The sequence below is a fragment of the Chaetodon trifascialis genome, chromosome 1 (genome assembly GCF_039877785.1).
Source record: "Chaetodon trifascialis isolate fChaTrf1 chromosome 1, fChaTrf1.hap1, whole genome shotgun sequence".
NCBI classification, from domain to species: domain Eukaryota; kingdom Metazoa; phylum Chordata; class Actinopteri; order Chaetodontiformes; family Chaetodontidae; genus Chaetodon; species Chaetodon trifascialis.
In genome coordinates this window covers 21,916,867-21,933,475 of record NC_092056.1, presented here as the reverse complement: position 1 = coordinate 21,933,475, position 16,609 = coordinate 21,916,867, and the positions used below count along the sequence as shown (strand labels likewise).

At 42.1% G+C, this 16,609-nt stretch overlaps 1 protein-coding gene across 1 annotated transcript in view; it reads left to right on the top strand.

The window, feature by feature from the left end:
* The window catches only part of igdcc4 (immunoglobulin superfamily, DCC subclass, member 4), a 52,530-nt gene extending 36,572 nt beyond the window's left edge, over window positions 1-15,958 (top strand). The window contains exons 5-20 of the mRNA XM_070964632.1: window positions 478-612; window positions 1,858-2,010; window positions 2,865-3,275; window positions 3,356-3,520; window positions 3,839-3,976; window positions 4,226-4,408; window positions 4,909-5,097; window positions 5,522-5,623; window positions 5,724-5,910; window positions 6,790-6,917; window positions 8,196-8,366; window positions 8,559-8,693; window positions 13,128-13,230; window positions 13,390-13,621; window positions 13,742-13,870; window positions 14,784-15,958. Of these exons, the coding sequence (XP_070820733.1) occupies window positions 478-612; window positions 1,858-2,010; window positions 2,865-3,275; window positions 3,356-3,520; window positions 3,839-3,976; window positions 4,226-4,408; window positions 4,909-5,097; window positions 5,522-5,623; window positions 5,724-5,910; window positions 6,790-6,917; window positions 8,196-8,366; window positions 8,559-8,693; window positions 13,128-13,230; window positions 13,390-13,621; window positions 13,742-13,870; window positions 14,784-15,311 (3,089 nt within the window). The 3' untranslated portion in view covers window positions 15,312-15,958. The remainder of the gene's footprint in view (window positions 1-477; window positions 613-1,857; window positions 2,011-2,864; window positions 3,276-3,355; window positions 3,521-3,838; window positions 3,977-4,225; window positions 4,409-4,908; window positions 5,098-5,521; window positions 5,624-5,723; window positions 5,911-6,789; window positions 6,918-8,195; window positions 8,367-8,558; window positions 8,694-13,127; window positions 13,231-13,389; window positions 13,622-13,741; window positions 13,871-14,783) is intronic.
* Window positions 15,959-16,609: the final 651 nt, after the last annotated feature.

Genomic DNA, 16,609 nt, shown 5'->3' with positions numbered 1-16,609 from the left:
GATCTCAGTGAGATAAGCAAGAGTTGTGGGCTAATATTGAAAGGCTGACAACCTCCCTTCTTTGACCTAAACAATGATCAGTGTTTGTTCACAACATAAGCTCTTAGTACACATAAATATTCTGTAGATACATCCAACAGGGCCTAGAGGCCTTTTAGCAACCCCCTTTCTGTAGTGTTGGCACGGCAGGAAGAGTTAGAGAAACTTCAACAGTAATTGGTAAGAAATGGGATTGCACTGTACCGCAATAATCTGACTGAATTGCTATTTTGTTTCACTTCATTGGTGAATGATGAAGTATTTGGATTGCTGAAAAAACTGTAGATGTGGGCAGCGGTTCAGAAGTCGGGACCGGCCAAATAGCATTTCTCATCTAGTCAGTGGCTTCAAACTGGAAACTTCCCAGCTCCAATCACAAACTTCTCTAATATTCACTGGCCCATGATACCAAAGTATACACTTCTTTTGTTGTTTCAGGATCTACAGAAACCCTGAATAGAGTTGCAATTGTTGCACCACCTCAGAATGCAACAGTCGTGCTCGGCCGTCCAGCTGTGATGGAGTGTATGGCACAAGGCCAGCCAAAGCCACTGGTGTCCTGGAGCAGGCAAGGTAACACTGGGAAGTGCCCTTTTCTGTCTGTGCTTCTCATCCTGTTTGTCTTTCTTTTTTACTGCTTCAATCGCACTTTCTATCATCCGCGTCTCGCTTTCTAACTCACCGCGAACAAGAACAAACATCAACGTGTCAGGATCAGACTCGCGTACCTGTCGCTGTAAAGTTGTTGTTTCACTGATAAAAGCTGTCTCTTCTCCACTATTCCTCTGTTGTTCTATTGTGCACTGAGCCATGGTTTACATAGGATGATTTGTCACATTGATTAATTCACACCTCCATAGCTTTGACACACACGTGCGCACACACACAAACACACACACAGTAGTGTCGGTGTGAATGATGTCATGTGAAACATTTTGGAAAAAGTCGAGTGCTGCATCTGAAATTCTTCCTTCGCTTACAATTAACATTTCACTCACGCAGGGAACTCTAGTGATGACTATACGTTGTGTCAATTGTCAAAAATTGCACTACACTATTTAGGTGGGTGATGCAAACAAGGGTGTAGATATCTTTCTAACTTACAGGGATGCCTCTGAATGCAGGGGAATGCACAGCTGTGCTATTAGCTAAATGCTTGTAAGACTCTAAATCTGCTCTGGCTGGTTGCTTCACTTGGACTGGTAAACACAGTCTGGTTACACTGTTCAACCTTTTATTCTGTTGAGTACACTGTATTACTTACAAAGCATCTGTCATAGAAATGGCCTATAATCAGCCACTATAGACTCACCGAGGACACAACTCACATGCTACAGAGATGGAATCTGGGAAATATAGTCCAACTTCATGTATTTCAGAAGTTGTAGCCCAGGAATGCAAATTAGTAGTAGGTGCTTAGTTAGTAGCCGTACCTTTGTCACTACTTTTCCATGTGGCATTGTGAGAGAAACTCACTATGTAGATGATGAACATTGTCTGTAGAGGATCTGGCAACAGTACAAAATGGTGGACAAACTAAATAATGGTCTATATAGTGAACAGAGAATGATTCTACACACAGCCTAGGAGTGTGCTAATGCAGACGCCTGAAAAGTCACAGAGCCACCTGTTGGCCAGCTTGCGGGATTACATGTCAAATCCCCTGCAGCTCAAAGAGCAGCCTCTCTCTTTTGTGCTGTTTCTCAGCAACTGAAAGCCCTGAGAAATTATCTCCACTTTCCTCAATGCCAATCTCTTTTTTCATCTGTATGATGTGAGGCTGTCCTGTTGTTCTTTGCTGCTTTCTTCTTTGATCAGATGGAAAGCCCATTTCCACAGATGTGGTGGTCCTCGCAACAAACCTGGTGATTAGGGACACGAGGCGTCACCATGCTGGAGTCTATGTCTGCCGGGCCAACAAGCCCAGAACCAGAGAGTTTGTCATTGCTGCTGCTGAGCTGCATGTGCCTGGTAGGAGTCATGTATATAAAAGGCAGATTTAACATTTGTGAGAGATGTTACACTGATACTAGTCTCTGTGGCCAACTTCCCATAAGTCACCAAGTAATTGAAGGTGTTATTACTTTAATAGTAGAAGGAGAAGATAAATCATTAGTTTAAAGTCCAGTTCAGCTGCACGTAGCTACTTTTTTATGGCATTTGAAGGCAGCAACCATCAACTGTAACCCTTGTTTGAATCTGGCTGAAGAAACTGAGAGGATTATTAGCCTTCACCACCCTCTGTTGGTATTTCAGGAGTAGGAGGATGAGGGAGTAAATTAGACCTTACCTACCTCTTTGAAAACAGCAACATTTGTCCCAAACATACACCTTACTGTGAAACTGATCTGCTCGCTACTGTGACCCATAAGCTAACATTTAAGTGCAGTTTTATGGGTGGGTTTAGCTAGTGACCCCAGTCACATTTGATTGGATAAATCGATGTGCATTAATCAGAATTATCCTTTCAGATTCCATTAATAATTGCCACTCAGTGACAAAATGCTAAATTTGAATACAGATAGTGAACTGTTGAGCTTCTATCTTCTTGAAATTCACTAGAATAGTTGATAGGACTTTTAATTATTTGAGAGTTCAAACTTTAAAGAAAGACAATATCGAGTTGCATTATGGGAGGTGTAGGATTAAACTAGGCTATCTTGGTCTGTGCTGCATTGGTTTTTACCTTTCCTTTTTAAATTGTTCTCTTGTAAGACCCTCAGCTGTACAGAAGCTCAATGCTAAATCTTTGGAGTGTTAATTTCATAGCACACATGTAATCAGTGTCACCTGTAAGTCAGAGTTTCGTTTCCTACTTACATCAGCCCCTCCAGTGATCCTCCAGCCCCCAGAGACAGTGTCCCTCTCCCGGGGAAACACAGCCAGATTCGTGTGCAACAGCTCTGGGGAGCCTCCTCCTGTGTTGCACTGGCTGAAGAACGGCCAGCCCATCAAGTCGTTCAGGCGGGTGAAGAGTCAGAGCCCTGGAGTCCTGCTCATTAACCAGCTGGCTCTGGAGGATGCGGGCTACTACCAGTGCATAGCGGACAACGGGCTGGGCACAGCCTGTGCCACTGCCAAGCTGACGGTCATTGTGAGGGAGGGTCTGCCCAGCCCTCCTCGCCACCTGTCCGCCACGCCCTACTCCAGCACAACTGCCCTGCTCACCTGGGAGAAACCTGAGTACAACTCAGACCAAATCATTGGCTACTCTGTGCACTGCCAACGTGCTGCAGGTGTGTCTCTATTCGTGTGTGTGCATGTCCACACTTCCTTAAAAAGACTTCTGAGATTTGAATATTTCCATCTTTTTCAGGCTCAGATAACGTGGAGTACCAGTTTGCGATGAACAATGACACCACAGAGTATCATGTCAAAGAGCTTCTCCCCAATACTGCCTACACATTCTTTGTGGTAGCGTACTCTCCTATGGGTGCCAGTCGCCGGTCCCTGTCTGTTACTGTGGAGATGCTGGAGGACGGTGGGTAATCACAGAAATACACATTTAAAATAAGGCCAGTCTTGCTTCAGCAACTGCCACAGCAAACTTGCCAGCTAGCTTGCCAACCTCATAACTCTCCGTATTATTTATTTATGACAAGTCAGTTTATGTAGTCATTTGAAAAGTTCACTGGAGATTCAGCTCAGAATCATCATCATCACTCCTTCTTTAGGAAATTTAGGTTGGTTTGATGCCGACGTAAATGTTTAAAAAGTGTAGATTACATTCCCTCTATAGGATTTTCCTTAAATGTGTGTCATCATACATGTCATTATGTCTTTTCATTCTCTCCTGCAGTGCCGAGTGCTCCTCCTCAGCTGTCTATAGCCAGCACCTCCCCAACAGACATCAGGCTGATGTGGCATCCGTTGTCCTTGCAGCACAGTCGAGGAGCTGTCACCCGCTACCGCATTGAGTACAGCACTATGGATCAGAGTGAGTAACCTCTGCTGGTCAGCAAGTTGACCTCTGTTCAGGAGATTTATCACTTTCAGTTTCATGTAACTTGGTTTCACATAGGTTAAGTATAGTATGGTCTGCTTTATGGAATTTTGTTTCTGTTCTCTTTCTTAAGAACTTCATTAAGTACACAGGAGATGAACTTCACTCTGTATAGAACTGAGTTCATGATAGATTGTCCTTTGCGTCCTTTATTGTGAGTGTGTGTATTGTGTGTTCCCACAGTAGACACTGTGTTCTCAGTGGAAGTGGGGGGTAATGAGACTCAGTTCACACTAAGAGAGCTGCAGCCCAACCAGGTCTACCGGCTGAGGATAGCAGCTGGGACTGGTGTTGGTTTCGGGGTTCCCTCTGAGTGGGCCCAGCACCAAACATTAGCCCACTACAACCACAGCGACCACAACATGGGTAGGAAAGACACTGGCTGTCTGAGCAGCTTTTCATTCCTAAAGTTCCTGTTTTGTTTTAGAGAGCTATAATCCATACAGGAAACATAACAGGTCACTAACAGTCATCTATACAATAAGGTGAAATGAAATGTGAAACATGGTGGAACATTATAGCAAAGGCACCAAGTTCAGTTCTATTGAAATAAAATCATCAAGGGAATAGCATTTCTTTTGTTTTCTCGTCAGCGTCTGTTCCGAAAAAGAGAAATGCTGCTTAAACCTTTCCACAAGAAACAAAACACACACATCTTTGCTGCTACTGTGTCTGTGAACTCCAGTGAACATTTGCTGCATGAACATCATTACTTTGTCAGTGTCAGATCTTTCTGTCTCGTACTTCAGTTGGTTTTCTAAATAGTTTGCTGGTTGCTAATCTAAATTTTGTCAGCCTTATATTCACCACAGGACTGTAGCTCTTGGTCATGTCATATTTTTTTCTCCCTTTCCAAACTTTCTCAGTGATATTTGCCCCGACTGACCTGAAGGTCAGAGCCAGACTGAACACGCTCAATGTGACGTGGCATCCCTCACCCAACCACACAGTGGTCTCTGGCTACAAGCTGTCCTGTCGAGATGGAGAAAGGACAACACAGACCCACACCATCAGGCTCCGTAAGAAGGCCAGGTATCATCTCCTCACTGGGCTAGGTAAGTTGTTGGCTCAGGATTCTCCAAATGCAACCCAGATGCCATGTGCCTTTAAGTGTATTCTGTCTTTTTTCTAACCCTGCTTTAGCTGCCAAATATGACCAAATATTAAGTCAATTGATGCCCCACTTTGCTTTAGAAAAATGTCAGTTTTGTTCAATTCTGAGCAAGGAAAAAGCTGTTTTTCTGTCCTTGGCTGGCAGTGTTGTATTTCATTCAAAACAGCAATCCTACTTTTGAAAATAAGTGATAGAAACTCATTAATGCTTCAACATTCCCTTCAAAAGCTGCCTTACAGGTTAATGCATTTAAATGCAACATGTCATATGTGGGTTCCTGGATACACACACGCCCTGCAGAGTGACACGTTGATTGTTGCATTTACATCTTTTTCCCTCTCTCTCTCATTGTTTGTGTGTGTCAGTCCCTGACCGGCAGTACGAGGTGAGGGTTTGGGCATTCAACAAGCAGATAGATGGAGCAGCTGCAGTATGGAAAGGAAGGACAGAGAAGACCCACAACATAAGTAAGATCTCTCTTTGTATGTGTGCGTGTTAGCAGAAATGAATGAATGGGTGAAAAACCAAAGTAATAATGCATTAAAATAACATGTTTGTATGTTACAGCATTGTTACTGCCTGTGCGCCCCCCTCCATTGCCCCCAAGCAGCATCCAGGCCATGGCCAACAGCTCCACATCCATCTGGCTACGCTGGGAGAAGCCACGGTTCAGCAACGTACGGATCATCAACTACACCGTGCGCTGCAGCCCAACAGGAACCACCAACGCCTCCTTGGTCTCCTATCACACCAGGTCAGAAGCCGAGGTGGAGATATGAAACTTAATCATGTTTATGATGTCTAAGAGATACTGGCCTTGAAAGCGCATCATGATTCATGGTTATATCAGAAAGGCCATCAGCAGCGTACTGTACACCTTTAGAAGTAGCATAAAATTACTTATAGACACCAAAAAGAAACATTCCCTTTTTCAGAGCGAGTAGAAATGGTATGTTAATTATCTTTTTTATTTCAATTGGTCAATATCTTTTTATTCAATAATTTTTTTCTTACCAGGACTTCTCTAAAGACATCCCAGAGAGGTCAAAATCACTTTGCGTGTGAAATCATTACATTCCTCCTCTAAACAAATGCTTTTAGCATACCTTGTCTACTTTCTCTGCCTAGTAGAGCGTTTCTTTAGGTGCACAGTTTTTCCTTTTTAAGAGCACCCTGGCCTCTGCGTTTCTTTACTTCTTTTTTTGTCCAACACAACAAGCCAATGCGTTGGCACACAGCTCTGAGGAGCTCCATTATTAACCATCATTTATAATGATGTGTCAATGAGCCCACCAACCAGCAGCACATATTTTTGTCCTTGAATTGATTTTACTACTACTCTTTGTCAAGGAATAAACTCTTTGTCCCTCCTGTCTGTACTGCTCTCGGTGTATCATATTTATTCAAGAGTTATCTCCAGTAAGGATATGAGTTCTTGGGCTAAAGAGGTGCATGAAGTCTTGCAAGCATAATAAAGTAAATGACATGGCAGGTATTCAGAGTTAACAATGTAAAGGTGATACATATCGTAGCCGGGAGTGGTCCAGCTGAATTAAACCAAGTCAATAATGTCAGTGCAGAAGAGAAAACACACAGCACACACTCAGGACTCTGCCGTGTTTGTGTGTTACAGCTCTGCTCAGGAGATTCTGCTCGGGGCGCTGAAGCCCTTCACCCGCTATGAGCTGGCGGTGCAGTCTAATGGAGAGGACGTGGTGGGACCCTTCAGCAGCACAGTGGAGGAGTCGACTCTGTCTGACCGTGAGTCCCTCCTATCAGTGTAGTCAGCTCAGTTTGTATGCTGTCGTAGCTTTTAAAAACCCGGCCATCAAAGTGCCTGAAGACTTTCCTGCAGTATTTTGTGGCCTTTAAAACATGCTCTGAAGTCAGCGTTAATGTTTTATTCATTTTTCTTCATTTATTCTTTGTTGTTTCGTGAAAAGAACTTTATTTATTTAGCATTGTTAAAAACCAGATTTATAAAGTTATTATTAATTTGACATAAGATGAAAACATTTCAGCTTACTGAGGTGTGCAGTCTTTTTTCACTCAGTAGATAATGATGAATGAAAACTTTCCTTTCGCTTTCCTGGCAGTGCACTCGAGCATGTCACTTCAAGGGGAACTACAATGTGGCAAAAAAAACAAAAAGCAGAAGAGTTATGGAAGAAATTGAAGAGTTAGGCTGAGCAGAGGAGGAGGCAGTGTCAGTGAAGATTTTTCTGTTTGAATAAAGGTTAAAGAAAGTCAGAGCTTAAATTTCATGGTTTTGGTCCTTTCAAATTCATTCAGCTGAAAATACAGTTATGAGATGATTTTTACCCTGCTCTTAGATTTACAGTTGATCCTGAAATATGTCATGTTTTTTTTATGTTTGGTAGAATATTTTACCTCATGCCCCTTATAAATAATTGATTTCAGCTTGTTCTTGAAGTGCAGACTTTCAGAGTTTTTGTCTGATTAGCTGCTCTTGATAGGCTGATTATGCCAGTTTTATTTCATTATTTTCATGTCCAGCTAGTGAGGTAAAGGTGTTAGCCTTTTGCTTTCTGACGCCTGCAGATGCTGTAATGTATGCATGTCGAGGTGCACTTGAGTGCATGCGAGTGAGTGCGTGCTCACTCGTGTGGATCATTGTGTTGGCCAGTGGCCAGCGGACAGGGGAATTAGTGGTTTGGCACTGATAGCTGATAACTGGCTGTAATGAAATACCCAGGTGTAGTAGTGGCTCTCATGTTGGCCAGCAGCTGTCAGCCAAGTAAGAGATGTTGAGTGTAGAGTGGGCTGCTTTTAATGACATTATCATCACCAGTCACCCTGTCACGCTCTCCACTGCCATGTATCATCACCTGAGCCCCGGCCCATTCGCCCATTGCCCTGCTTGTCCGCTCTCTCCTGTACCCAGGTGGCGGGGACAGGAGGACGCAGATGGTCGTCACACAACGTGTCAAATCCCCCACCAAGACAATATGCATTCCGCAGCTGTGAGGCCTCATTTCTGGGCTCTAATTACTGACCCAGTCCTCCTCTCTCCTTCAGGGCCCACCACACCTCCAGAGGAGCTGCAGCTGAGCGCTCTGGACTCGTCCTCTGTGCTGGTGAGCTGGCGCCCTCCTCTGGAGCCTAACGGAGTAATCACCAGCTACAGGATCATGTTCAGTAGCAACCTGAGCCAGTCTGAGCACATGTGGGAAAACCTCTCTCAGGATGGTGGGTGTTAGCTGGCGTCACCTCACTGCACTGAAAACTGTTAATCACTGAACTTTTGCCTCATATTTTTAGTTAGTTTATGTGCAATTTACCTCTTTATCTTCTGTTTTTCAAGAGCTTTCATAAAATTTCTGGCTTGGGTGAAAGTGTGTGATTAACAATAAGCCTTGACAATGTTTCTCTCTTTCTCAGGGAGCATTACCAGTGTGGAGGTCCAGGGTTTGTCCAGTGGCAGCCGTTACTTTTTTAAGTTAGGGGCGTCCACTGAGGTGGGACCAGGGCCTTATTCACCTATAAAGGATGTTCACATCCCCCTTCCAAAATACGGTGCGTGTCATGCAGCACATGTATAGGTGACAGCAATAATAAGCAATTGTGGTTTTGTGATTTAGTTGAGATTTACCAAACCTAAAAGATAGAGACTCTTATTTAACGAAGGTAAGATCATTGGTTAGATATAGGGTCACGTAAAATGAGAAATAATGAGATGAGTTTGGCAGTATGGGAAAGTATGTTTTGGTGAGTTGAAACTGACAACAGAGGGAGTGAGAAGGAGGCGAGTTGCTGTCACAGTGTCAGGGGCGTTGAAGGCTGCAAAATGCTGAATGAGACAGAAACAGTGCTTATCAATTCACTGTGAGTTATTTCTGTGGCTGAGGGCTCAGAGAGGAGAAATCCACCACTAGCAGAATGAAGACGAAATGTAAAATCTCTCTTATTTATTTTGAATTATTTAATGTTTTTTTGTCTTTATAATCATTAAAATGAATACTTATTGATACCACATAATTCATAGATGATTATTATTCCAGCAACATGATTGCTAGTTGTTATTTTTGACTTTTAGGGTACAGAAAACAGAAGTAACACAATATGTTTTTTTTCTCTCTCTTATTTTCATCCTGTTATTGCACAATAATGTTTTTACAAGCAGATATGGTTGCAAATAGTGATTTGTGAGATTTAATCATGACTGAATATGTAATTCTGAATTTGATGTAACGCTGACAGTACAGCCCTGAAATGTTTAACCACCTATCTGAATTTTTTCTCCCTTTCCTTTTTTCAAATTCAACTTGATCAAATTTCGATCTATAGCAAAAATCTAAATTAAACATGGAACTCCCCAGGATACCTGTTGGTCGCACATTCCAGGTTAATGAGATGTAAATCGTGTAAGTGACAGAACATAACCTGAAGTCTCATCAGCTGGTTGTCCAGATGTTCAAGTTTGGATTTTTTATCTTGACTTTGGGAATTTGAATTTCAGCAATCAGCTGGTGAAACGTGACTTGAATTTTTCAGATCAGAATTTGACCAGCTGCATCCAAACAACTAGAAGACTAGAATAAATTATATTTTTAGATTACAGTCCATCACACTTGAATGAACTATCTGAATCTCCAAACAAAGATATTTTAAAAAGTTTTTGAAATTGTGCCACTTTTTAAGATTCATGTATGCGCTTAGTTTCATAGAGAAGAATTCAAACCACATAAATTCAGATAGATGACGGTTTGTGCAATAAATTCTGTGGTATTTATAGCTCAACATTAAGTATTCAGTAGTGGCTAAATTTCACCACAAAATATCTCGGCCATTTTTGCTTCCATAAGCAGACACACATACTCACGCACACACACATACACGTACAGTCTTTTCCTATTAAATTGGGTAATTTGTGCCTGCCAGCAGGGAAAGTGTAGCTCGGCAGGACACAGTTACTTCGCTTCTCCTATTCTGGTGCATTTTGAGGATAATATTAAGTGTGGATATCAAAGGGGCAGCCTCATCAGCGACCCCCAGGGGATAGCTTTGAATTACTGCTCTCTGTGCCCAGCAGAACTGCTGTGAAAAGCACTTTTTTTACTCTCATGCCACTTTGGGTTCAAGCATGCATTCTCATTATACACTTTTTTTTACAATCGGTCAGCATTTTAGCTTTACCTGTAATTATTAAATGACCCTTTTGTCTTTAAACTAGTGCTGTCAATCGATTAAAATATTTAATCGTGATTAAGCTCATGAATGTCATAGTTAACTCGCGATTAAACGCAAATTAATCACACATTTTTATCTACTCCAAATGTCCCATTAATTATCATTTTAATACTCTAATCAACATGGAAAAGTGGATAGGCTTGCTTTGTGCAAATGTTTTTTATTGAAAACAACAAGGTGTAGTGTTATTTCACACTAACATTCTCACTTTGAGCAGTCATTCATATTTGAATGAATCAAATCTCACACAATTTAACACTGTCAATAAACAGATGACAAAAAAAAATAAATACTTCGTCACAAAAAAGCCCCTTCAACAACCCTTTCTAAGGGATCAAAACACAGTGATTCAAAATAAAGTTACGAAGTGCACATTATTGTAAACTAGGACTCAGGCTATAGTATAAGTTTAAGCCATGGCTATAACCATGGCTTAAACTTTCCTTTCTTAAGTTTCCTTTGAACATACAAGCAGTCAGACTATGATGCTCTTCTGTTTATTCACCAGAGGCTTATCAACCCAGCCTCTTATTTCTCTCCAGAAAGAATGAACATCACTTGGCTATGGCTGCAGTAAGCTTGTTCTTAGTTGCGGTATCCATATGTCTCTGTTGAAAGCCATCCATAGTTGCCTGGTTTTGACAAGGAGGCGGCGGAGAATTCGCATTCGCCGTGTGTTTGGCCATCAAGTGGTATTTCAGACTGGACGAGCTACTGTGATAACTCAATTCACACCGACAATAGACAGATAACTTTGGTCTTGTCAGTCGACCCACCTGGCAACTTTTTGAAACTAAACTTTCCATTCAGAATCTTGTTCGCATCCATTTCGGCGTTTCGCACTTGACATCCACACAAACCGGTAGCCTTTTTTTTTTTACAGCTAGCAAGCAAGCAAGGCCAAACACGTGTGGGGCGTGCCTATTGTTTTGTTTCCGTTTTACAATCGGTACTAGCAGTGGCCACAGCTTATAAAAAACTACAAATTCATTAGGTCACAAAGAACGTTAATCGCGCTATAAAAAAAATTACGCCATTAAAATTGATTTGCATTAATGCGTTAATAACGTGATATTTTGGACAGCACTACATTAAACATAGGGAGTCGTAAATACAGCTAGAGCTATTAACTCCGTGTGAAGTATTATCCAACATGCCCGTCAAACGTATTGTCCTTACAACGACCTTACAAACAGTTCCATCATCAATGAAAATACTCATGAGCATTTTATTTCTCTCCCATGCATACCAAAGAGGAATATTGTTGTGTACATGCTATCCACCAACCTAGAGTACTTTTACACACTCTGTGTGTCGGTGAAAGCTGTGGACAAAATCATTACATTTACAGATTGTCTGTCCGGCGTCCCATTCTCGTGAAAACAGTGTTTCAGGAACGCCTTGAGGGTGTTTCTTCAAATTTGGTACTAACGTTCACTTGATCGCAAGGATGAACTGATTCATTTCAGATCAAGGCGACTGTGATCTGGAGTCCGTCCCATTCTGGTGATCACGTACTTTCAGGAACATCTGGGGGAAATTTCCTGACATCTGGCATAAACGTTCTGCTTGGTCAAAGGTCACTGGGACCTCACATGGCCTTTTTTTCATAACTCTATTATTTATAGGCTAATTCTGAAAAAGTTAATGCAAATTTGGATGCTGAATTGGTGACTGTAATCTTGGGTTTCCTTGAAAACTGTTCTGATAGTTTAGATCATCTGTGGTGCTGGGGTGAAGATGTGTGTGAAGCATCCATGTAGAATTTGTAGCTTCTTTGCAGCAACATCCATATTTGAAGCATTGTAGTTCACCACAAGCTTATTCATTCTGCTGATATTGAGCTTCAGGTGATTGTTGTTGCTCCATGTGATGCAGCGTTCTATCAGTCCTCTGTACTCCTCTGGAAAAATAGTCTCTAAGTGAAGACAGCATGTTTCAAATTATCCACTGGAATTAAACATGTCAATATAGTGATACTTCCATTTCACCAAAAAATACACTTCATGGCATTTACTATTATTATTATTCCTTCCAAGTCTTCCCTATATATATTATGTGAGTCTGGATAGACATGGATGTAAGTCCAACTTGGTTGGCATACAAACCACGAGGTGGGAATTTTCTTTTTTCCCTTCACATTTGTAATTTTTGGGAATTGATTGTCAAAAGGATCATTTATTTGGAAAATGTGAACATTAAACTTCCCAAATGCAGTACCTTTTTATTTATTTATTTTTTTTGCTGTTTTATCCAAACCCTTAATAAAAAAACAGAGTAACAGGTTTATTTTGTTCATATAGGCTGTAATAGTGCTGCCAGTATGCCGTGTGAATGAGACTGAGGTGACTGGTGGGTGGGTGAGAGCTCCTGCCATCTGTTTCCTCTCCTCTCTATGTCCAGTCTGCTAGAGATACCCAGCATAAATGAATATCAATGAAGGTCCGCTCTCCTGAGTTGAATTTTATCTCATATCTCTTCACTGCTATTATTTTGTCCTAAATGAAGGAATCGATACATTCTTGCAGAGTCAGACCTGAGCCAAATAGTATTTCAAACTAGATATGTTATTATAATGCTTTATTTTTGAAGATATTCTAGATATGAGCCACGTATATATACTGGTAATAGATCAAATATGAAAATCAATATGGTATATAATATGGTATATATCTGAAAGATCTGTGTTGTCCTGATGGTTGTTGACATTAGTTCATCCACTTTTTTTTCCCTTTTCCATTGTGTCTGATATTTTAACAGAGCTGGACATCCATGCAGTGACAGGCATCATTGTCGGTGTGTGTCTGGGACTGATATGCATCCTCCTCTGCATGTGTTTCAGCTTTCGTAACGGCAAATCTAGGTGATGTAACTGCAGAGTGCCAGTCCTTACCTATGTCATTACCTATGCACATCTTACATCTTTTACTTATTTTGAACAACTGTTATGTTACAAAGGCAACGCTCGGTCTTCTATAGAGCCCAACTCCTATACTATCCTTCTCTTCTCTGCTCTGAATAGGGAGATGTCTGGGGGCTTGGACTCTACAGCTGTGACCCCTCAGTACAGGAGAGGAGGTAGCCCCGTTCCCTCCGATGTGCCAGAGTGCAGCGATAGCCACGAGCTGGAGACACTGATGCCCCCAGGCAGCCAAGAGTCTGGTCTGCTGCTAGAAGAGGCCACAGAGGAGCAGAGCCTGATGGAAAGTGCTAATCCAGGGGAAGGGGAGGATGCCCCTGCACCTGAACCCAAGGTCAAAACCTGCAAGGGGGGGGTCTATTCCAGATGGGACTTGGATATGCCATTTTTCATGTGTTGATAGAGGGACAATAGTTGTAATTTTGGTGTATCTGCTGTGCTGTTATTCTTGCAGGCTGCTTGGAATGGCTCTGTGAGTCATAACTGGGCCAACAGAATCACTAGATACAGAGACACCATGACAGAAGACTCTCCAACACTCATTAATGGAGCGCTCAACATGCTAATTACTGATAGCGGCACGGTAATTGAATGAGCTAAATTCAAGGATTAATCTATTTTAGCCATCAACCTGTGTCTGACGAGCTACTTTAGCTTTAGCATCACTGCCTCAAATGGCAATGCTCATTGACTGATTGCTAGACCACACTCCCCTTGCTATGCTTGTCAAGCTTTCTGTTCTTGCATGGCACATTTGGAGTTTACAGTGATATTGGGTAAGATTTACCACTTGAAGTGGAACAACTGGGTCCTTGATTTCCAAATGAGTTCAAGAAAAGCAGGATTCTCATTTCTGGATTCTGAAATGAAAGCTGTGATTGGCGAATTTTAGCAGCTAGCCAGCTAATTAAGTTAATGTTCACTCCCTGAATTGATTGAAAAAGCTGTCTCTGGCTGACTGTTTAATGTTTCTAGATGACTGGTTAAAACAAATAAAATGTGATTGGTTCTTAAATATGCACGTGACAGCTGCATCAATGACACTGTGCTTAAGACTGAGACTAAAGTTGATGGTCACAAGCAAGCAGTCAGCAGCATGCCTCTTGCAGGTTTTCTAGCTTCCTGTAGATCTAGTGAGTTCAAGTATTAAAAAGTATGATGAGGAAAAATGTGAGATCAAGATCTTATGTCTTTCTGTCAACCCAGTTTGGCTTGGTTTTGGAAAAAAATACACCACCAACCATGGGCATCTAGAAAATTCCCAAAGTTGACAGAGCAGTTACATAACTGTTCAGGGGAGGGGTTTAGCAAACAGTCCACTGTGATTATTGCTGATATCTATGTGTTCATCATGCTCTCTGATGTCTGCTAAGGAGCTGCCATTATCAACTGAGCACAGTACATGTACTTAATCTTAAATCGTAGAATGTTAGTTTTGCCTGAGTAGACAAACTAATAGGACAAGATGACATAACATTGACATTGCTTTGTTGCAGGACGTAGAAGATCGTCTGTGTACATCCCTGTGCAGTAATCAGGTCGAGGCAGAAGTCATTGTTCACTCAGAGCTGTCAGACCCCGGGAGGGGGAAGGAGGAGGAGGGCAGCGAAAGGGAGAATGATTCTAACACCACCAGAGGACCCTCATTATCAGAGGATAGATATTCCCCTTTGAGCCAGCCAAACCCAGCAGGAGAGGAGGACACGCTAGAAAAACTGGCCCAAAGCCCCTTGAGTCTTCCCTCAATAAAGTTGGTGGCTAATCACAACGGGGAGCTGGAAGGCATGGGAGACCAGCTGAACGTAGACTTAGAGCCACAGCAGGACATGGGGCTTACCAATGGCTTCCACTCCCCAAAGACCGTGCATTCTGTGCTGAGGTCAGAGCATCTGGAGAACAGGGAGTCGAGACACTGCCCTTCAGCACCAGGGAAGGCCATCTCTGCCGGGCTGCCCCCTACCCCCTTTGTCAGCTCCGGCCTTGTCCACTCTACCTCAGCAGCTCACAGTTATCTGTGCCCGTAGCCTCTCATGTCAGGCAGTGATCCTGACACACACATACAGACATCAGACTGATCTTCTTTCTTTTATGTACCCAGGAAGAATCCCTAAGGATTATTTTTATGCACCTCATTATCGGATTCCTTTCTCTTCCTTGAAAAGTTTTTATAGGTAATTTGAATGCGTTGTCTCGTGTGTATATACAGTATACATATACAGTATATTTTTAGTGGTAGAGTACTGTATATGGGTATGCATTCTCTGGCATTGCAACCATATTTTCCTCTGGGTTTTCCTTCCTGTCCTATAGGAAAGAAAAGAAAGATTTAATTTAACCAAGCAGATGGAAGTGGACTGAAGGAGGCTATTCCCACTGTGTCGCACATGGCTCTCTTCCACTCAGGAATGAGAAAGCCTGGAATGTTCTGTGAACGAGTAAGACCGGCTATCATCATGGATGGGAGGATCCAGAGCGCATCTCACTGGCTCTCCCTGGGCGTCGTGGAGTGGACGTGACTTTACTGAGTGGCACTGAGGAATAAGCCTTAAAGAGTATCTGCACACTCAGAGAGTGCAGAAACACCTGTGTCTCTCTCCAGCCTCCTGCTGTCTCAGGGTCCTCACACACACACACACACACACACACACACACACACACACACACACACACACACACACACACACACACACACACACACACACACACACAGAGTCTGAAACATACACAAAAAGCTAAACACACATTTCCTGACTGAAGTGTGGGGGTCTCAGGTGCCTAATTATTGTAGGTGCGTTTATAACCTCTGTATATTTCTATAGATCTATAGATGATTATATTCAGTTCAAATACAAAACACATGTCAACATGAAAGAAAAAAGTGGAAAAAAGAGTGTACAGATATGGTACCCATGAAGTATTCTCATCCAAAATGCCAATGTGGTGTGATTTTGTAAACCAGGGATTCTCAGTTGAAAAGTAAAATGTGGTTTTGCTGTATTTCAGATGGTGGATATCTCATTTTGGAAACAAAGTATTTACATATATGTGGGTATTGGTTTAATTGTGTTGATGGGAGAGCTGGAGGAGATTACAGGAGGTTACAACAACGCATCTGTAGATCACTCTTCTGGTTTGGCTCCCATTTAGGGATGCACCAATGTGAGATTGTGCCATTAGTTGTCATTTAAAACTCAGTACAATATCTTTTTTATGCTTGACATGTTTTGACATGATTTTAATTGGAGGAAAATTCAACTTGACCTTTCAAGCCTACCTGATTCCAGCTGTATTAACAATTACTGCAATGCTGTACTCTGCTACA